Source organism: Thalassophryne amazonica, chromosome 2 (genome assembly GCF_902500255.1).
Source record: "Thalassophryne amazonica chromosome 2, fThaAma1.1, whole genome shotgun sequence".
Taxonomy (NCBI): Eukaryota; Metazoa; Chordata; class Actinopteri; order Batrachoidiformes; family Batrachoididae; genus Thalassophryne; species Thalassophryne amazonica.
In genome coordinates this window covers 129,035,566-129,058,746 of record NC_047104.1, presented here as the reverse complement: position 1 = coordinate 129,058,746, position 23,181 = coordinate 129,035,566, and the positions used below count along the sequence as shown (strand labels likewise).

At 42.6% G+C, this 23,181-nt stretch overlaps 1 protein-coding gene across 1 annotated transcript in view; it reads left to right on the top strand.

The window, feature by feature from the left end:
• The window catches only part of LOC117530152 (cytochrome P450 27C1), a 72,796-nt gene that overhangs the window by 6,352 nt on the left and 43,263 nt on the right, over positions 1-23,181 (top strand). The window contains exons 4-5 of the mRNA XM_034193116.1: positions 1,730-1,939; positions 16,112-16,275. Of these exons, the coding sequence (XP_034049007.1) occupies positions 1,730-1,939; positions 16,112-16,275 (374 nt within the window). The remainder of the gene's footprint in view (positions 1-1,729; positions 1,940-16,111; positions 16,276-23,181) is intronic.

Below are 23,181 nucleotides of genomic sequence, written 5' to 3'. Positions count from 1 at the left end.
AGCTAGGTCTCTAGTTTCCATTCCAGTGATCTTTGAACATATCCTTGTAATACTATGCAACCTCTTTTTATCCTTCAGAGCCAAGCTGGGAAACCAGCAGATAAAAGAAAAACATAAAAGGCTTTCAATAAAAGACTGATAAAAGCGGCCCATGATAACAGGCCTCAAGGTTCAATTTTGGGACCGCTATTGTTAACAATATATCTTAATGATTTTGCATCTGTTTCTACTACTACATTACCATTGTTGTTTGCTGGTGATACTAACCTTTTTATTTCCAGCAAAGATATAGATGGTTTGGTTAGTATCTTAAATAATGATGTTTTCAATTACTCAGTGTGGTTCAAGGCCAATAGATTATCGTTGAATATAAAAAAGTCAAATTTTATGTTATTTGCTGGCAATAAAAAATGTAATCATGGTCTATTTAAAATCTGCATTGACAACTAAGTAATATCAAGGGTCTCATCTACATGTTTCTTGGGTGTGTGGAAAGATGAGAAACTGTGTAGGAAAGAACAAATTGATCATGTTTGTAAAAAAAAAAATAACCAAGTCAATAGGAATCATAAGCAAAATAAGACATTTAGTACATCACAAATGTCTTTTAACATTATATTATAGTTTAGTTTATCCATATTTAAGTTATTGCAATATTGTATGGGGAAGTACCTTTGCAATTTATATAATCAAAATATTTCTTCTACAGAAAAAATTTGTTCGAATAGCTACTCGTTCGAAACCTTGTGCTCCAAGTGCAGATCTGTTTATTTTTTAAATTGCAGCTCTTAAATGTCATCCATATAAATATTTTCCTGACCTGTACTATTTTTTTCAGAGCTCTCTGTGATATCAAGTGACCTTCCTTTGTCAAATATTATTTCGTGCATAACCATCAAATTCATAATTATCCAACCAGGCAGGCTGCACATCTGCATTTACCTTTGCATAGAGCGACTCGTTATCAGCATCACATCACATATCATGGTGTTAAATCTTGGAATGATACGGTACATCTTGTAAATCCATCCATCACTTTATATAGATATAAAAGTGGACTAAAAGCAAAGACTCTGCAGGAGTATTTGCACTGACTTGTTTATATTATTTGGATAAATTGGTGTAATACTGTTGTATCCTGCTGTGCTGTGGTTGTATTTGTTCGGGAGTGGGTTTTCGATAAGCCTTTCTGGCTTCCACCACTCCCTTACACATTATTCATATTGTATCTTTTTTCTTTTATTGTTTTATGTTTATATATTATTTTTGTATGAGTTTTATTTTTGTGCTAAATAAACAAATCAAAACTGAAAAGGTGTATAATACGATCCCTCTAATGAAACATTTGCCCTATTTTTTTTACTGTTCAGCATAAAACAAAAGTCTAGTTTTCATTCTTATTTTTGTTTTAATGTGGTGAATGTTCATGTTTTCAAACTAAAACTAAAGTCTTGGTGATGAAAACGTTCTGGATTTGGAGGCATGTTTGAATAAGTATGAATAAATCCACCATTAGTTGATATATATATATATATATATATATATATATATATATATATATATATATATATATATATATATATATATATATATATATATATATATATATATATATATATATAATTGCACCACCATTATTGAAAATCTCTCTATACTTTCATGGAATCCTACATGAAACATGCCTTTTTAAACTGACTGTTATCCCTTTTCCTTCGCTTCATTTTTACAGGTATAGCAACAATTTTGTATGAGCATCGACTCGGCTGTTTGGCAAATGAGATTCCTCAGGAAACTAAAGATTATATCAATGCACTGCATCTCATGTTCAGCTCCTTCAAGACAACTATGTATGCTGGAGCAACCCCTAAGTGGCTGCGACCCATCATCCCCAAACCGTGGTGGGAGTTCTGTCTGTCCTGGGACGGCCTCTTCAAATTCAGTAAGAATCGTACAGCTTGTAATTTTTGATCACAATTGAAATCTTCAGTCGCATTGTTATGTGGTATTGCCAATGCTGAGGTGGGCCTTAAGGGCAATATATAGTAAGTCCCTTCGGCTGCTCCCTTGTTTGCACTCGGGGTTGCCACAGCAAATCCAAGGTGGATCTGCATGTTGATTTGGCACAGGTTTTATGCCGGATGCCCTTCCTGACGCAACTCCACATTACATGGAGAAATGTGGCAGGGGTGGGATTTGAACCCAGAACCTTCTGAACTGAAACCAAGCGCATTAACCACTTGGCCACCACCCCTGCTTCCTTAAGGGCAATATATAATCTTTCTATAAAGCAAGAAAGATCTGTGGCTCACATACACACACAGTATGTGCGAAAGCCATATCCGAAAGCTGAGGCCGATCTGACAAATAGAGAGATACGAGGTCTGTTAGAAAAGTATCCGACCTTTTTATTTTTTGCAAAAACCTGATGGATTTGAATCACGTGTGCTTGCATGAGCAAATTTTGAACCTTCGTGCGCATGCGTGAAGTTTTTCACACCTGCGTCATTTGCTTGTAAGCAGCCTTTGTGTGAGGATGGGTGTCGTCTCTCGTCAGATTTTCTTTGCAGAGGTGGGCATGTCACAACATGTCCTGTGAGACTTCAACACGAAGGTGCTTTTGCTCTGTCAGCAGCTTCGTGCCGAAGCCATCGGCATGAATTTCGCTGAAACTCTTTTCATGGCCAAATCTTCTGTCACAGTGGAATGTACCGAAAAAGTGCTGATGTCCACCTCTTCCGCAATTTCTCGGATAGTCACACGACGGTCCCACATCACCACAGCGTTCACTTTGGAATGATCTGGTCATTTCAGCATGTTGATGGACGCGCTGTCCACCGTTGTGCGGCCGACTTTAAACCGGTTGTACCGCTCCTTAATCTGTATGATGCCCATAGCATCGTCACCGAAAGCCGTCTGAATAATCCGAATGGTTTCCACCTGGCTTTCACCCAGTTTCTGGCAAAATTTGATGCGGCGCTGCTCCAGTTGTTCCGCCATTTCCTTGAAATGAAAATCCGCCGAGCGCGCAGCACACGTCCCACACAAAGGCTGCTTACCAGGAAATGACACAATCGACAGGCGTGAAAAAATTCACGCATGCGCACGAAGGTTCAAGGTTTGCTCATGCAAGCACACGTGATTCAAATCCATCAGGTTTTTGCAAAAAATAAAAAGGTCAGATACTTTTCTAACAGACCTCGTATCTCTCTATTTGTCAGATCGGCCTCAGCTTTCGGATATGGCTTTCGCAATGCATGATGATGTGCATCCTTTATTATGATTTTTTTTTGGGATTCATTTTCAAAATCTTTATTTTGATTATCATTGTAACATTCGTACTTCCAAGATGGCGTGGCTCACTTATGTTACTGGTAGCAGTTAAATAACATCAGATAGTTCATGGTCACACTCTTTCACAATAAAACATTTAATGCCAGCATCCCAGCAAATACTTTTACTGTGAAAGGCATGCTGTCAGTGTTCCTTGCGACTGCGATTAACTTGACAACACTGAAGAGATTTTAGCTAAACTTCGTTTTCTGATAACACCAACAAATTTCCCACTGTTTGTACAGCGTTTCATTAAGTACATAAGCTGAATAAAGTCTTAAATTTGCTGTAAATTCAAGTTGAAATAAATTGTTCAGGAGGTGGGGATTTGCTGTTTCAAATATTCTAAACATTCTGTTAATTTTGTCTGACTCTCTTCCAATAACCTGTTTAATCGGAATCCTTTTATTTTCATATAATAGTTTTTTTTTAAACAATAAGAAATACTATATTCAAATAATAATATAACATAAGGACACCTCTTTCTACATCCCACCTTTAAACACAACCTCATACGACCATCCATGAGAATTAAGCTCCCAATTTTCTAGAGGAATACAAACTTCCTATGGGCACTGCACTAGTAATAATAATCATAATCATAATAATTAATTTAACTGAAAGCACTTTACATTAAAAGGCAAATCTCAAAGTGCTACACAAACAAATTTTAAAAGAACTCATAAAACATACATTAAATGATACAATAAAAGAAAATAGTAGTCCCATCGATTGGCTTTCTTGAACAGAAAAGTCTACAGCTGCCCCTTGAAATGCTTCACACTCTGTGGTGCCCTCAGGTTTTCTGGTAGGGCATTCCAGAGCCGTGGAGCAGCCGCTGCGAAGGCTTGATCTTGACATTGGTCCTTGGGTGAGCAGAGACGGTGTGCATTTGTGGTGCGGAGGTGTTTTGTTGTGGACTTTGGATTTTGTTTTTCGATCATTGCAAACTATATTTGTATACCCCCAACAGACTGAAAGAACTTGTCATCTCTGTCTAGAAAGGAAAGGGTGGTCGCCTGGATTTCAGCACCTACAGCGGTATTGCACTGCTCCTAGGTTAGAGGTTAAGGCCCCCTGACACTTGCACGACTTTCGTGACGATCCCACCTGCTGTGTTCCTAGCTCGACGCCGTGCTTTGTTTCACCGACTGCCACACGCTGAGCACTGTACGCTGCGTATATAAAATAATTATTTTGTAGCGGATTAATCATTTTCACTGCAAGTTGGTTGCTGAAAACGGCTCTAATCGCTTCTTCAATCACAGAGGACCACTCCAGCCGGAGCTGTTCACACACGCGCGCGCCAAACGAGCTGGAGGAAACATTTGGAGCCATCTAAAAAGATAATTATTTGTCATGTTTACATTGTCATGGCTTGGTAAAACAATTGCATGTCCTTTCCTTCTTATGTGCAGCTGTAAAAGTATGTTTGTGACAGATTTAACATCTCGTTATAATCGTACAGACGAGCTGCACTCTGATGCAATCCGCTGATATAACCACTCGCTTTGTTCACTTCTTCTTTTCTCCACTTCAGGAGCTACATGTAGTTTTGGTGAGCAGATCACGCCACGTTGCACGCCATTTATGCGTGAAAGATTTTTTTAGCATTTCAAAATTGTCTTTGTGCAAGTGCACGCACCGATGACCCTCTCGCGTTCAGTCTACACCCGTTAAAGATGAGTTTACTGTCCTGCACGACACACGTTGTGCATGTGCGTGCATCAAAGTCGTGCAAGTGTCAGTGGGCCTGACACCAGCCAAGGCCAGTACTCATTTACAGTTGGGTGGACTCAGACAATGCAGATAAAGTAGTTTGTCCAAAAACACAAACAAGTTGGATGACTGATAACTGAACTCAGGTCTCCATATTGGTCGTCCAGCTTTTATGCCAAGCTACCTGCTGTGTATTAGCTGGCTGTCATAGACAGATGACATGTTTCATGAGGTAGAGATGGTCTGGTTGTCTGTTTGAGCAGTTGCCATCCAGGACCCAGGATGGTTCTATACTGTGGTGGATGCAGGTACACACAGCACCAGTGCATGCCCACAGACCTGACCTAACCTGCAACGAGACTTTATCAGTGTTGCGCGAATGTGTCTAGTCACACTACAGAGTACAACCTCTCCAAGTCCGCATGTCTTGATTGTGAGGTGCTGAGTCGTTGTATCATGCTGTGACTTTAACAGGACCCCCGCTGCTCTGTTTTTAATTTAATCTTGCAGTTCTCTGAGCCTGTTTCTCTGTGGGGAAAGATGTTTCTTAATTTGTTCAGATATGTGATCTATCCGTATGAGCTGCTGACCCTCGTCGTTGGTGGTTGTCATGCCTACTTCCTGCTCTCTCAGCTGCAATTTTATAATCACGAACGGGCTTGATACAACCTGGTTTTCACTTTTACACTTGTTAAATAACAACTATAATACATTATGTAAAACTTACAACTCAACACTATGATGTGATCTTTTTGGACATGATATTCATATATTTATTCAAATATTCTGACAAGATACGTTATTCTTGCAGTCAGTTCTCAAAGTCACAAACTGTGTCAAAGTGTCCTTCTTTATCAACAAAATTGGTTCGTGTTATGATATAAACCAGCTTCCATCAGGGGAGAAGAAGAAGTAAGTCCTCTGCAGGTGCAGAACCCCATAGGTATTAGTGATTATCTCCATATTCCATGCTGTGAAGCAGATGACCGTCTACATCTCCTCCTGGACAGGACGTTAGGGTTATGTAAAAAGTAAAACACCAAGTTACAAACAGGGCATTAACTCAGTGTTGTTACATGGACTTCTCAGTTATTGAGGCTTTATCTTTCAGCTATGGATTTATTTCTGGAAAGTGACTTTTGATTCCTCAGAGCTGTGCTACGGCCTTTCAGCCTCTTTCCTGTAAACTGAAATTGATCCTTAAGCCTGGATCCCACCGAATAATGAAGGATGAAGAAGGAGCCACACATGGGTGTGTCAGTGATTATTTGAAGAATGACCCACGTTTTCATCTATCACGTATCCGCTATGAAGGTGCCTCTACGTGCCTCTCTGTACCCCGCATGTGCCACGTAGCAGCCTCTAGTTAGCCACGACCGACCTGTCATTACAGCCTCGACTGGCTCGCATCAGCCACACTAAGCCACGTAGTGCCATGATAACGCCATGTTGGCGCACGTTTAGGCATGAGTTTGGTCCAAACCTCCAGCCCTCCCACACCTGGTCCCTTCAAAGTGTGGGTTTTCAATTCACAGATTCACAGCAGCATTTAAAGATGTCTTTTTTTTTTTAAACGCAGTCCAAAAATAGACACTCCAGCACAGTTCCGCAGTTGTGTGCTATGCGCCAGGCTGCTGTCCACCTGTAATGCACCAGACCAGCTAGACCTGAACGAGTTCCTGGAGAGCCGCCTCTGTGCTCCTCGCTGGCTCCGCGGCTCTCTGATTTTTTTTCTCTGCAGCTTTAAACACACAAAGCTTTATGTTTGTCCGTTTATTTCTGCAAAATCGCTCTTTTGCGCGCGCGCTGCTGTTGTCCTTTCATGGACAGCCACCTCTGTGCTCTTTCTAAGTGGCTTCCTTTCCATCCGTGGCTTGCTGGTTTTATTTTTTCCCTGGCTTTAAACAGTCATTTTTACAACGTGATTACACTTTTAACTTTGTGTTTGTGTTGGGAAAGTGTAGGTACACGGACCCACAACAGGGGGCGCAAATGAACGGACAATGGAGGAAGTCAAATAACACTTTACTGTTGTGAAAGGGCACAACAAATACAACAGATTACAACAATAGACAACAAGTCAAATCACAGAAGGTGTCGTGTGGGCAGGCTCGAAGATAGAAGACGTCTGTCCAAAGCAGAACCGGAACCACGCGATTTCCTCCGCCACCAGACCCCGGGAATACTGGAGCCGCCAAGTCCCGAACTCCCAGGTGGCCACTGCCTCCGCGTGTCGGACCTGGTACTGCTGGCGAGGAACAAAAAAACAATTAAATGTGGGCGCGTATGCACCCAGCAATCCACACGGCAGGAAAACTACCTCCACCTCTCGTTGGAAAGAGTCTGCTATATAATGCACAAAAGTCACAAAAGGTTACTGAAACGATCGCACGGTCAGCTGAGAACGTTACCTTCCAGGTAGAACGATATCTCGGCAAAGAGGTGGAGACGTAGTCCTGCTGATGTACCCCTGCTGATCAGGTGATTGGTAACAGCTGTTGCAGGTGATGCGTGACAGCTGTCACCCTGGCTGCTCCTGTGAGGCCGCTGCGCCCTCTGGTGCCTGGAGCCCGCACTCCAGACAGGGCGCCCTCTGGTGGTGGGCCAGCAGTACCTCCTCTTCTGGCGGCCCACACAACAGTTTGTCCGTTTATTTGCGCGCAGTGCCGTTCTGCATACAGGATGAGGTGGCCGTTTTATTATATACACCTGTGGATCATTTTATATATATATATATATATATATATATATATATATATATATATATATATATATATATATATATATATATATATATATATATATATATATATATATACTTTCTTCCGCAGCTTACAAGTCACCATGATACAACTTTTAACTTTGTGTTATGTCTTCAAAATCGGTCTTTTGCGTGCTCTCCACCTGTGTTGCCGCACAGCTTCTGCTCTTAGCTGCTCCACTGGAGTTATTATCTTCCATGGCTTTAAACACACATCCACTTTCAGGCAGTCACCCAAATTTTAACTTTGTGTTCATCCAGTATTGACTGAAAAATCACTCTTTGGTGAGCTGGCATTCTGTCTAAATCAGTGGTCTCCAAACTATTCCAGAAAGGGCCGAGAGGGTGCAGGTTTTCTTTGCAGCCACTGACTTCAGCAGGTGATTTCATTGATGAACTCATCCCACCTGTTCAAAGGGATATTAATCAGTGAAATCACCTGCTGAAGTCAGTGGCTGCCAAGAAAACCTGCACCCTCTCGGCCCTTTCTGGAAAAGTTTGGAGACCACTGGCCTAAATGCTCGTTTGAAGCGTGATAATGAGTCACTGCCTCAGTGCGCACACACACAGCGGAGCTCGTGTGATCCATTAATTCCAGAAGTGATTAGAGGTGTTTTCAGCATCCAAGGTTTGACAAAAAATGATTAATCCGCTACAAAATAATTATTTTATATAGAGTCCAGCACACAGAGCAGGTGGAATTGTGTGCGCAAGAGGAGAGCCGCTTCAAAAATAGCCTCTCAGGTCCTGCCTCAGTGCGCACACACAGCGGAGCTCATGTGATCCATTAACAAGATATTACATCAACATACTTTTACATACAACAGACATCAACATACAGACATACTTTTACAGCTAGGAACTGTTTTATCAAGCTATAAAAAAAACATTAAAAATAGTTATCTTAAGCTGTTCAAAATACATTCCACATGGAGCAGGAAAGAGAGGGAAAAAAAGCGTCCAGATGAAACAGTCCTCTGTAATTCCATAAGTGATTAGAGGTGTTTTCAGCATCCAAGGTTTGACAGAAAATGATTAATCCGCTACAAAATAATTATTTTATATAGAGTCCAGCGCACAAAACAGGTGGAATTGTGTGCACAAGAGGAGAGCTGTTCCAAAAATAGCCTCTCAGCTCCTGCGTAGCTGCCAGGCGCACGGATAATGGACTTTTAGCAGACTCATAAGCACCACACAAATGCCTCTAAGCCGTCGCAGTAACTCGAACACAAACTGCGCCACGCTGTTGTTGCTAAATTTTGAACTTCTTGAAATTAGCGTCACGCTCAGAGAGGAGCCTCGTTAACTGAAGGTAATGCCTCTAAGAGCCACTCAGAGCCACGAAACTCCCACGATAGTTGAAGAAACCCTCTCGTAGCAAAGAAAACATGCTGCGTGGCTCCTTTTTCATCCTTCATTATTTGGTGGGACCCAGGCTTTATTCTCTGCAGTAGATTGTTTGCTGTAAACAGACTGAAAATAAAATCTTGGAGATTTCCTGATTCTTAGAAATGAAAGTCGTCAGTGTTCAAATCGGGGGCACTGGAAATCAACCACAGTGGAAATAAGATACATTAATTTGTCTTTGTAAATTTAACATGAAAGCCATTACTTAAAGGTTCATTTGAAATAGACTTTGTTAAGGGTGGCATGGTGGATTAGTGGTTAGCACTGTTACCTTACTGCAAGAAGGTCATGGGATCGCTTCCTGTCTGGTCTGTGTTCATGTGGGTTCCCTCTGGGTGCTCTGGCTTCCTCCCAAATATTTACAAAGACATGCAGGTTAGATGAACGGGTGACTCTAAAGTGACTGTAGGTGTGTTTGTCGGGTACTACCTTGTCATAGCCAGCTAGATGTCCTATCCCTATTTTTCTCAGGGTAGGGTTTGCCTCATCACAATATAAATTCTAGCAATGGAAAATACGTTGTATCTCATGCACAAAGCTTTACAGTGATGCCTCATATTCACTCGCACTCACTTGTCAGGGTGCTCAACTACACACCAAGAGCATCATTGGGATTGAGGAACTTGCCCAAGGGCCCTGAATGGTTTTTCCAGTCTGATGGGGATTTAAACTGAGGATTGTCTGATCATAAGCCCACCACTTTAACCACTTGACCATCACCTTCCCCCAGTATGGTTATTGTACATCGATGTGTATATGATGACCACAAGTAACTGCATGCTGTATTCAGCTCCAGTATCTCTCTGTCCTGGTGTGATTACACTCCAATCAAAGGATGTCACACTGATCCAATCAGTCCGCAGGAAAGTGTGACACTGAAGGATATTGCTGGTTTAGGAATATGAAACCTGCGACAATAACAATTCAGTTCAGAAGATTTGCAGTGAACATATGTACAGTAGTGTTCAGAATAATAGTAGTGCTATGTGACTAAAAAGATGAATCCAGGTTTTGAGTATATTTCTTATTGTTACATGGGAAACAAGGTACCAGTAGATTCAGTAGATTCTCACAAATCCAACAAGACCAAGCATTCATGATATGCACACTCTTAAGGCTATGAAATTAGGCTATTAGTTAAAAAAGTAGAAAAGGGGGTGTTCACAATAATAGTAGTGTGGCATTCAGTCAGTGAGTTCGTCAGTTTTGTGGAACAAACAGGTGTGAATCAGGTGTCCCCTATGTAAGGATGAAGCCAGCAGCTGTTGAACATGCTTTTCTCTTTGAAAGCCTGAGCAAAATGGGACGTTCAAGACATTGTTCAGAAGAACAGCGTAGTTTGATTAAAAAGTTGATTGGAGAGGGGACTATTTTGAGAAGAAAATTGAGGATATTAGGTTGAGCATATCTCAGCAGGCTTTGGTCCAGCCACTGCATACTGCTATGGAAGTGGATGCGCCCACTGAGGTATTACCCAGATTTACAGATTTTGATGCTATCTCGCTAGGCGCGCTGACGAAGCTCATGATGTCTACTAAAAGCACAACCTGTTTACTTGATCCTATACCAACAAAACTGTTTAGGGACCTGTGGCCCATTCTTGGACCGACTGTGCTGGAAATTATAAATCTCTCATTAACTTGTGGATCTATTCCTAAATGTTTCAAGTCTGCAGTGATGAAACCATTACTTAAGAAATCCAGTCTCGACCCTAGTGTATTGAAAAATTATAGACCGATATCAAATCTATCATTTTGTTCTAAAATCCTGGAAAAAGCGGTTTCACGACAGCTCGTGGACTACCTCACTGAGAATAATCTTTTTGGGCCACTGCAGTCAGTTTTAGAAAATATCACTCCACAGAGACAGCACTTACTAAAGTAGTGAATGACCTTTTGTGAGCAATGGACTCAGATACCACTACAGTCTTGGTGCTGCTGGATCTTAGTGCTGCGTTTGATACTGTGGATCATCATATTTTACTCAATAGGCTGGAGAATCACTTTGGGATTACTGGAACTGCTCTTGCATGGTTGATGTCACACCTCTCCAGTTGTTCTTACTGTGTATTGTGTAATGGCACCTCCTCTGATCGTAGGGACATGAAGTTTGGGGTTCCACAGGGATCCGTTTTAGGCCCCCTGCTTTTTTCCCTTTATGTAGCACCTCTTGGGAATATACTGCGGCGCTTTGGGATTCCCTTTCATTGCTATGCTGATGACACTCAATTGTACATGCCAATAACTGCTGGTAATCTCATTCACATAAAATCTTTGGAAGATTGCCTTGCATCAATAAGAAGTTGGATGTCTAGTAACTTCCTACTTTTAAATTCTGATAAGACTGAAGTTATGGTTCTTGGTCCAGCAAGGTATCGGCATCAATTTGATCAGCTAGCACTTAGCTTAGGTTCGTGTGTTATACATCATACGGATAAAGTGAGGAACCTTGGAGTAATTTTTGATTCTATGCTGTCCTTTGATCTCCGCATTATGAGGCATTACGAGGACTGCTTTCTTCCATTTGCGAAATATAGCGAAGATTCGTCCCATCCTGTCTATGGCTGATGCTGAGACTTTGATTCATGCATTTGTCTCTTCTAGATTGGACTATTGTAATGCTCTATTTTCTGGCTTACCGCAGTCCAGGATTAGGGGTGTTCAACTGGTTCAAAAGCTGCTGCCAGACTTTTGACACAAAGCAGAAGGTTTGACCACATTACACCTGTTTTGGCGTCCCTGCACTGGCTTCCAGTTGCTGCAAGATCATATTTTAAAGTACTGTTATTAGTTTATAAAATTGTTCATGGACTTGCACCTCCCTATCTGGCTGACCTGGTAAGCCCCTATGTACCAGCTCGGGCACTGCGTTCTCAGGGTGCAGGACTTCTGTGTGTTCCCAGGGTGAATAAAAAGTCTGCCAGTCACAGAGCTTTCTCCTACCGTGCCCCAGCTCTGTGGAACGATCTCCCGGCACACATTCAGCAGTCTGATACTGTGGAGACTTTTAAGTTACGTTTAAAGACTCATTTGTTTTCCCTGTTTTATGATGTGTTTTTATTCTTGTATTCTTTTATGATCGTCTTTTTATTGTGTTTTAAATTTTTAATTCAGTTTTTTTTGTTGTTGTTTTATGTTGTGTGAAGCACCTTGAGATGATTTCATTATGAATTGGCGCTATATAAATTAATAAATTTGAATTTGAATTTGAAAACTTATACGCAGGTCCAAAAAAATTATAGGCTGTTCATCTACAATGATCTCCAATGCTTTAAAATGGACAAAAAAATCCAGAGACCCATGGAAGAAAATGGAAAACAACCATCAAAATGGACAGAAGAATAACCAGAAGGGCAAAGGCTCACCCAATGATCAGCTCCAAGATGATCAAAGACAGTCTGGAGTTACCTGTAAGTGCTGTGACAGTTAGAAGACGCCTGTGTGAAGCTAATTTATTTGAAAGAATCCCGCACAAAGTCCCTCTGTTAAACAAAAGACGTGCAGAAGAGGTTACAATTTGCCAAAGAACACATCAACTGGCCTAAAGAGAAATGGAGGAATATTTTGTGGACTGATGAGAGTAAAATTGTTCTTTTTGGGTCCAAGGGCCGCAGACAGTTTGTGAGACGACCCCCAAACTCTGAATTCAAGCCACATTTCACAGTGAAGACATTGAAGCATGGTGGTGCAAGCATCATGATATGGGCATGTTTCTCCTACTATGGTGTTGGGCCTATATATCGCATACCAGGTATCATGGATCAGTTTGGATATGTCAAAATACTTGAAGAGGTCATGTTGCCTTATGCTGAAGAGGACATGGCCTTGAAATGGGTGTTTCAACAAGACAATGACCCCAAGCACACTAGTAAATGAGCAAAATGTTGGTTCCAAACCAACAAAATGAATGCCTTGCAGATGTGAAGAAATCATGAAAAACTTGTGGTTATACAACTAAATACTAGTTTAGTGATTCACAGGATTGCTAAAAAAGCAGTTTGAACATAATAGTTTTGAGTTTGTAGCATCAACAGCAGATGCTACTATTATTGTGAACACCCCCTTTTCTACTTTTTTTTTTTTTAGTAATAGCCCAATTTCATAGCCTTAAGAGTGTGCATATCATGAATGCTTGGTCTTGTTGGATTTGTGAGAATCTACTGACTCTACTGGTACCTTGTTTCCCATGTAACAATAAATATATACTCAAAACCTGGATTAATCTTTTTAGTCACATAGCACTACTATTATTCTGAACACTACTGTACATATGTATGTGTGCGTGTCTATATATATATATATATATATATATATATATATATATATATATATATATATATACACACATTATATATATATATATATATATATATATATATATATATATATATATATATATATATATATATATATATATATATATATATATATATATATAATGTGTATATGTATATATATGTGTATATGTATATATGTCAGGATCTGCCCCATGTCTGGGATCTGCTCCTCTTTCCATGACAAAAACTCCTGTAACAGTGGAATGTGCCGTTCATTTCCAAACTGGACGCTGTGTTTTATCCGGGACGTCCTCTGACTAGCACAGGAATTGCAGAAGACGTAGACATCAGCACTTTTTCGGCACATTGAGACAGACGTGCGGAGGAATTCCGCACGTCTGGTTGGTTTTGAAAAAAATAAAAAGGTCGGATACTTTTCTAACAGACCTTGTATATGTGGTCATGTAAGTCTTGGTTTGGTTCTGTTTGTTTCTGTACTTTGTGTTATGCTTCTGTTACCGGTTTTATTATGTGTATCATTTATTTATGGTTTAGTCATTCATTGCATTACCTAGTCCCTGGTTTTGATTTGTTCATCATTTATTTCCTATTCTGTCAATAGTTTGTTTTGTCATGTTTAGTGTATTCACTTCCTGTGTCACGTCCTCTCTTTTTAGTTATCACTGGTTTTTCACTCCTCGACTCGCCACCTTAGTTTTAGTTTTGCCCCCTCTGTTTTGTTTGTGTTTATTATGGTTAGTCAAGCGCGTCACATTTTGCACCGTTGGTTTTTCTGTCATTTACTTATCTTGCCCCAGTTCACTTTGCTTTTGCCTTACTGCACTCTCTTGCACTTACCTTTGTCTTCCCTGGTCACGCCCCCTTCCTGTACTCTCTGCACACCTGTTCCTCATTTTACACTCTGATTCTTCCACTAGTATTTAAGCCCTCTCAGTCTCACAGTCCCTCGCCAGATTGTTGCATGTTGCACTTTCCAGCCTCACGCCTTTGTCCTGTTTTGCCTTGTAATATTTCTGACCTTGCCTGTGTTACCGACTTCCGCCTCATCTTATCCCTGAACTCTGCTCGTTTTTGACTTTGCCTCTGCCTCAGCCCTGTGAACACCTGTCACTGTGTATTTGGAACTGTGCTTGTTTTTTGGACTCCGCCTCAGCTTGCTACTTGCCTGTACCTCCACTACGATGACTGATTTCCTGTGTACCGAACCTATTGCCAGCTTACCAGATAAAGTTATTTTTTTCTTACTCCAACAATTGTTGTGAAAGGGTGTGGTCGGCTTGTCAAAGCTTACTGTAGCAACAGCATTTTCATGCCAAACTGGAAATTCTGTGAGCAGACCCACAGATTCCTCTCTCTCATCAGCTGCATTGAGTTAAATTCATGATAAATCCATCAATCCAGTTAAATTCATTAAATCCACGCATTTTGGCATCGTTGTCATTTCGCCATGATTGACACCGGCGTAGCAACAGGGTCAGGGCACGGAGTAATACATCAAATGTGAAACAGTCAAATATTTTGCCACCATCTATGCAATATTTTATGGTCTGAAATCTCACACGATTAACCAATCAGATTTGCAGAACAAATTTAATTGGATTAGAATGATCCGTTAAGAGGTAGAGTGGGCTACCCTACAAAATCAACATTTTTGAGATTGTTGTACATTAATATAGCCATGATTATATGCTATAGTGGCATATAATTTGGTAAGGTTTCTGCTTTCTTTGACTTCTAAAATGTGTCACTTCCTGTAAAATTTGCATTGTTTATCTGTTTTCTAGACTTCAAAGGTCAACATCTCCAAATGTCCAACACCCACTTTATCTCTCAACAACTCAAGTGACAACACTAGCATCATCTTTCTAACATCTCTGATTAAATAATTGTGATTTTTAAAAAGAATCATTTAGAAAGGGCAACACTCACACTGTATGTGTTTGGTACAGATTCACCAGATTCTGTGTTGTCTACATTTTTGATCAAGAGTGAAACAGTTATAGCTTTGAGTTTGACCTTTAAAGTTCACCTGAACAGTTATGCAGTTATTCAGAGTTATGTGCAATATTGTCAGACATCTTGTGCAAAGGTCTTCCAGTCATTTTTCATAAATCTGTTGTACTTATTGTAAAAACAAAACAAAAAAACAATAATGTTCACTGTTTCTTTATTCTGGCAAAATTGTTTCCTTCGGGATAAATAAAGTTGATCTTATCTACATAAGCAATGGGGCAAAATTTTGACCTTGGCCCATGCTTGACTTTTAATTAATTTTTTTTTTTCCTATAACTTACTATATGTGTTTCAGTAGCTTTTCATTCATGAGTTAACGCCAATTAAAAAAAAATTACATTGTTTGTTTTAAAAGTTGTATCATATCAGCTAAGTGGTCATTTTAATACAAACCCCAGATTTGAATAAGTGTTTGCTAATTGTTCGCAGACACCTGGATGAGCATCAACACAATGAAATGCTTATTTTCACATGAACACAGCCATATGGTTTTCCTCTTGTTACATAACCCGTTGTCTCCTCTGCTTCCTTTCCTACCACCTCAACACCTATTCCTCCCTACTCACCTCCTCCTCTGATCTCAGGTCATATTCATGTTGGCAAGAGGCTCCAGGAGATCAAGGCCCAGCTGGAGGTTGGAGAGGAGGTGCAGGGGGGTCTGCTCACACACATGCTCGTTACCAAGGAGATGAACATCGAGGAGATCTACGCAAACGTAACAGAGATGCTGCTGGCAGGGGTAGACACGGTATGTGTGTGTGTGTGTGTGTTGATACAGAGGTGTCAGTGGGGTTTTAGCAGTGAGGAGGGGGGGCTGTGAATTGCACTGCTGTGTCTCTGTCTGTTTCTCGAGTTTCAAGGGTTGGGCTCCTGGCACCACATCCACGCCTGTGTGGCTGTGCCAGCGTCAGGTCAGCGTAATGAATCGGGGGTTACACAGTATCCCACTGACAAACTTGTTCTCACTCAGATTTAGTTTCTTGTCATTTGTCTCTGTCTGTTAGATCTACACAGGGGGTCTTTGGTCTCTTCCTTCTGACACACAGTTGTGTTATGAGTGTGAATGCATTTCCACAAACAAAAAGCACTTACAACTATTTATGACTGTTGGTTTCATCTCCTTGGAGTTCCATAGCTGAATGATATACAGTGGGGAAAATAAGTATTTGATACAATGTCGAGTTTGCTGTTGTCAAATCCCGCGATATCCTGCGGGGTTCAAACAAGACTGCGCTGCCGTATTAATACATGGAAAGAATACAGTAGGAGGGCTTCTTAAAGAAAAATGAACAGGTCTGTGAGAGCCAGAATTATTTCTGGTTTGATAGGTGATCAAATACTTATTTCATGCAAGAAAAATGCAAATTATTTGAAAATCATACAATGTGATTTCCTGGATTTTTTTTTTTAGATTCTGTCTCTCACAGTTGAAGTGTACCAAGGATAAAAATCACAGACCTCTCCATTCTTTGTAGGTGGGAAAACCTGAAAAATCGACAGTGGATTAAATATTTACAGTATTTGCCTCATATATACACTCAACAAAAATATAAACGCAACACTTTTGGTTTTGCTCCCATTTTGTATGAGATGAACTCAAAGATCTAAAACTTTTTCCACATACACAATATCAGCATTTCCCTCAAATATTGTTCACAAACCAGTCTAAATCTGTGATAGTGAGCACTTCTCCTTTGCTGAGATAATCCATCCCACCTCACAGGTGTGCCATATGAAGATGCTGATTAGACACTATGATAAAACTTCACCTTTCAGAGTGGCCTTTTATTGTGGGCAGTCTAAGGCACACCTGTGCACTAATCATGGTGTCTAATATATAGACACCATGATTAATGCTGTGTATATATATATATATATATATATATATATATATATATATATATATATATATACAGTGGTCCCTCGCTATAACGCGGTTCACCTTTCGCGGCCTCGCAGTTTCGCAGATTTTTTTTAGTGCAGTTTTGTATGCTTTTTTTTTAACAGCACATTGTGTTCTGCGTCCTTATCAGGTGGGCCGGTCGTGGCACCGGTCGGCATCACCGCGATTGCTCTCACTGCCTCCGATGCACTTACTGAGTCTGTGGGCTCGGTAAACGCAGCAGCAGGCCCCTCACACCGCCCTCCTGTCTGCTGTGTGGAGCTGTGCCAAATCTGGTGTATAAAATGTGTAGTGAGGGGTTTTACAGCATTAAAACAAAACAAAAATAAATAAATAAATAAAATAGCGCTGACTACTTCCCGGATTTCTCTTATTACAGGTTATTTATATATATATATATATATATATATATATATATATATATATATATATATATATATATACATATACATACATCCATCCATCCATTTTCTTCCACTTTATCCGGAGTCGGACTGACTACTTTTGACATGGAGGAGCAGCGGCTCAACTCCGAGCTCCTCCCAAGTGACCGAGCTCCTCACCCTATCTCTAAGGGAGTGCCCAGCCACCCTGCGGAGGAAACTCATCTCGGCCGCTTGTACTCGCGATCTCGTTCTTTTGGTCATGAGCCAAATCTCATGACCATAGGTGAGGATCAGAACGTAGATCGATCGGTAAATCGAGAGCTTTGCCCCCCTACTCAGCTCTCTCTTCACCACGACGGTCCGATACAGCGACCGCATCACTGCAGATGCTGCACCGATCCGTCTATCGAACTCACACTCCGTCTGTCCCTCACTCGTGAACAAGACCCCAAGATACTTAAACTCCTCCACTTGAGGCAAGGACACTCCACCGACCTGAAGAGGGCAAAGCACCTTTTTCCAGTTTTCCGGTTTGGTCTCGGATTTGGAGGTGCTGATTTTCATCCCGGATGCTTCACACTCGGCTGCAAACCGCCCCAGTGCACGCTGAAGGTCCTGATTTGACGAAGCCAACAGAACCACATCGTCCGCAAACAGCAGAGATGAGATTCTGTGGTTTCCAAACCAGACCCCCTCTACACCCTGGCTGCGCCTAGAAATTCTGTCCATAAAAGTAATGAACAGAACCGGTGATAAAGGGCAGCCCTGGCGGAGGCCAACGTGCACTGGAAACAGGTTTGACTTACTACCGGCAATGCGAACCAAGCTCCTGCTGTGGTCGTACAGGGACTGGATAGCCCTTAGCAAAGGACCCCGCACCCCATACTCCCGGAGCACCCCCCACAGGGTGCCCCGAGGGACACGGTCGAATGCCTTTTCCAGATCCACAAAACACATGTGGACTGGTTGGGCGAACTCCCATGAACCCTCGAGCACCCGATGGAGCTTGTAGAGCTGGTCCAGTGTGCCGCAACCAGGACAAAAACCACACTGCTCCTCCTGAATCCGAGGTTCGACCATCGGTCGAATTCTCCTCTCCAGTACTCTGGAATAGACCTTACCGGGGAGGCTGAGGAGTTTGATCCCCGTATAGTTGGAACACACCCTCCGGTCCCCCTTCTTAAACAGAGGGACCACCACCCCGGTCTGCCAATCCAGAGGCACTGTCCCCGATCACCACGCGATGTTGCAGAGGCGTGTCAGCCAAGACAGTCCCACAACATCCAGAGATTTAAGGTACTCAGGACGGACTTCATCCACCCCAGGAGCCTTGCCACCAAGGAGCTTTCTAACCACCTCGGTGACTTCGGCCTGGGTAATGGATGAGTCCGCCTCTGAGTCCCCAGTCTCTGCTTCATCTTCGGAAGATGTGACGATGTGATTGAGGAGATCCTTGAAGTACTCCTTCCACCGCCCGACAACATCCCCAGTCAGGGTCAACAGCTCCACACCCGCACCTTAAACAGTGCTGGTGGAGAGCTGCTTCCGCCTCCTGAGGCGTTGGACGGTTTGCCAGAATCTCTTCGAGGCCGACCGATCGTCCTCCTCCATGGCCTCCCCGAACTCCTCCCAGACCCGAGTTTTTGCCTCTGCGACCGCACGGGCTGCCTGCCAGTACCTGTCAGCTGCCTCCGGGGTCCCACCTACCAACAAAGATAAGTAGGACTCCTTCTTCAGCTTGACAGCATCCCTTACGTCCGGCGTCCACCACAGGGTTCGGGGATTGCCGCCGCGACAGGCACCAGAGACCTTGTGACCACAGCTATGAGCGGCCGCATCGACAATGGAGGTGGAGAACATGATCCACTCGGACTCCATGTCTCCAACCTCCCCCGGGATCTGGGAGAAGCTCTCCCGGAGGTGGGAGTTGAAGACCTCGCTGACAGAGGGTTCCGCCAGTCGTTCCCAGCAGACCCTCATAATACGTTTGGGCATGCCAGGTCTGACCGGCTTCCTCCCCTCCCAGCGGATCCAACTCACCACCGGGTGGTGATGGTCGACAGCTCTACCCCTCTCTTCACTCGAGTGTCCAAGACACGTGGCCGAAGGTCAGATGATATGACTACAGAGTCGATCATCGACCTCCGGCTCAGGGTGTCCTGGTGCCATGTGCACTTATGGACACCCTTGTGCTCGAACATGGTGTTTGTGATGGACAAACTGTGACTAGCACAGAAGTCCAACAACTGAACACCACTTGGGTTCAGATCGGGGATGCCGTGCTTCCCGATAACCCCCCTCCAGGTCTCACTGTCGCAGCCCACGTGGGCGTTGAAATCCCCCAGGAGAACAATGGAGTCCCCAGTCGGAGCGCTATCTAGTACACCTCCCAGGGACTCCAGGAAGGTCGGGTACTCTGCACTGCCACTCGGCCCGTAGGCCGAGACAACGGTGAGAGACCTGTCCCCGACCCGAAGGCGTAGGGACGCGACCCTCTCGTTCACTGGAGTGAACTCCAACACATGGCGACTGAGCTGGGGAGCAATAAGCAATGCGACCCCAGCTCTCCGCCTCTCCCCGTGGGCAACACCAGAAAAATGAAGCGTCCAGCCCCTCTCCAGGAGTTGGGTACCAGAGCCCAAGCTGTGCGTGGAGGTGAGCCCTACTATCTCTAGTCAGTATCTCTCAACCTCCCGCACAAGCTCAGGCTCCTTCCCCCCCAGCAAGGTGACATTCCACGTCCCAACAGCCAGGGGCTGTGAGCATGGACCGGGGTGCCGGGCCACCCACCCTCGACCACCACCCAATCCTCTCTGCACCCGACCCCCATGGCCCCCTCTGCAGGTGGTGAACCCACAGGAGGGCGGGCCCACATCGCTCTTTCGGGCTGAGCCTGGCTGGGCTTTCAAAGAGAAAAGCATGTTCAACAGGTGCTGGCTTCATCCTTAAATAGGGGACACCTGATTCACACCTGTTTGTTCCACAAAATTGACGAACTCACTTACTGAATGCCACACTACTATTATTATGAACACCCCCTTTTCTACTTTTTTTTTTTTACTAATAACCCAATTTCATAGCCTTAAGAGTGTGCATATCATGAATATTTGGTCTTGTTGGATTTGTGAGAATCTACTGAATCTACTGGTACCTTGTTTCCCATGTAACAATAACAAATATACTCAAAACCTGGATTCATCTTTTTAGTCACATAGCACTATTATTCTGAACACTACTGTACATAATTTGAGGGAAATCCATAGCGTATTTCGCCCCAGCGAATGTCAAAACCTGCAGACGAATTCAACTCAGATAATCAGATAATAACAGACTCAGATAATAACCACAACTGTACACTGTCAGACACCAGTCACCAGGCAACTCACCTGTCCAAAAGTAGCGCTGCAAAATCCTCCTGAGTTCAATCGGCAGTCTTCTGTCACAGTTGCTCCCAATGATCTCTCACCGTCGTTGATCTTCTCTTTTTCTCTCGCTCCAAATGACGTCTTTTCTTCGCACTTTTTGTGTGTATCGCCAGTCTTCCTCGCTTTCTTCCACTCCTACTGTCTCTCTCCTCCATCTTGCCTTCTTCATGCATCACAGCTTGCGGTGAAACCCCCCACGTGACCTGTGACATCACCCCGATGGTGTCCTGGCTTTTGAATTTTTGGCATGCACCAATAATTCAGAATTTTTCCCTCGATACGGACAACTTTTAATCATGTTCAGACTAATATTTTGGGAATCCTTTATATTTACACTAACAAACAAAATTACTTTGGTCCCCATCAAAATTCTAACAATCGTCTCAATTTCAATATGCTTCCTGGCACTCCAGCTTTAATGTGGAAATTTGCATTTACAGCACAAACATTGTGCTCCTCCATGTTCTGTTCGTTTTTTAGAGTTTGATGTTACAAATGGTGTTGAGATGGAGCTAAAACTTGCCACTACGTGTTTTTTGTTCTGTGGTGTGTCTGATATCGTGCCAAAACAGGTGGATTTCTATTTTACTGGGGACTGTAGCACCTGCTGCTCCATGCTGTGTCCCCCAGCCATTAAAAATTACACTTCACCTCTCCACTTCCTTGCACACACACATGCCTCTCATGTGTCAGAAACTACTAGCGCGTTGTATGTGGGGATCCACGGGCTCTAGATTGGGTAGTATTTATAAAATAGGTAGCTGACATTTTTCAAAGGTGGTAATAAATTAAGCAGAATTTCTATAATGAGTTTTTATTTCTTGTTAATTTCATAATTTTACATGTTAATTTGCCGTATTTAGAAATTGTTTAGGTTCTTGTTATAATATACATACTGTTACTATTATTATTATTATTATTATAACTTCTATTTTGTGATTTGATTTTTAAATGGACCACAGCAGAAATGTTTTTTCACTTTCTTGTGTATTTTCTCAACAAAAATATAAACGCAACACTTTTGGTTTTGCTCCCATTTTGTATGAGATGAACTCAAAGATCTAAAACTATTTCCACATACACAATATCACCATTTCCCTCAAATATTGTTCATAAACCAGTCGAAATCTGTGATAGTGAGCACTTCTCCTTTGCTGAGATAATCCATCCCACCTCACAGGTGTGCCATACCAAGATGCTGATTAGACACCATGATTAGTGCACAGCTGTGCCTTAGACTGCCCACAATAAAAGGCCACTGTGAAAGGTGCAGTTTTGTTTTATTGGGGGGGGGGGGGGGGGGGGGGTTACCAGTCAGTATCTGGTGTGACCACCATTTGCCTCATGCAGTGCAACACATCTCCTTCGCATCATCCGTGAAGAGAACACCTCTCCAACGTGCCAAACACCAGCGAATGTGAGCATTTGACCACTCAAGTCGGTTACGACGACGAACTGGAGTCAGGTCGAGATCCTGATGAGGACGACGAGCATGCAGATGAGCTTCCCTGAGACGGTTTCTGACAGTTTGTGCAGAAATTCTTTGGTTATGCAAACCGATTGTTTCAGCAGCTGTCCGAGTGGCTGGTCTCAGACGATCTTGGAGGTGAACATGCTGGATGTGGAGGTCCTGGGCTGGTGTGGTTACACATGGTCTGCGGTTGTGAGGCTGGTTGAATGTACTGCCAAATTCTCTGAAACGCCTTTGGAGACGGCTTATGGTAGAGAAATGAACATTCAATACACGAGCAACAGCTCTGGTTGACATTCCTGCTGTCAGCATGCCAACTGCACACTCCCTCAAATCTTGCGACATCTGTGGCATTGTGCTGTGTGATAAAACTGCACCTTTCAGAGTGGCCTTTTATTGTGGGCAGTCTAAGGCACACCTGTGCACTAATCATGGTGTCTAATCAGCATCTTGGTATGGCACACCTGTG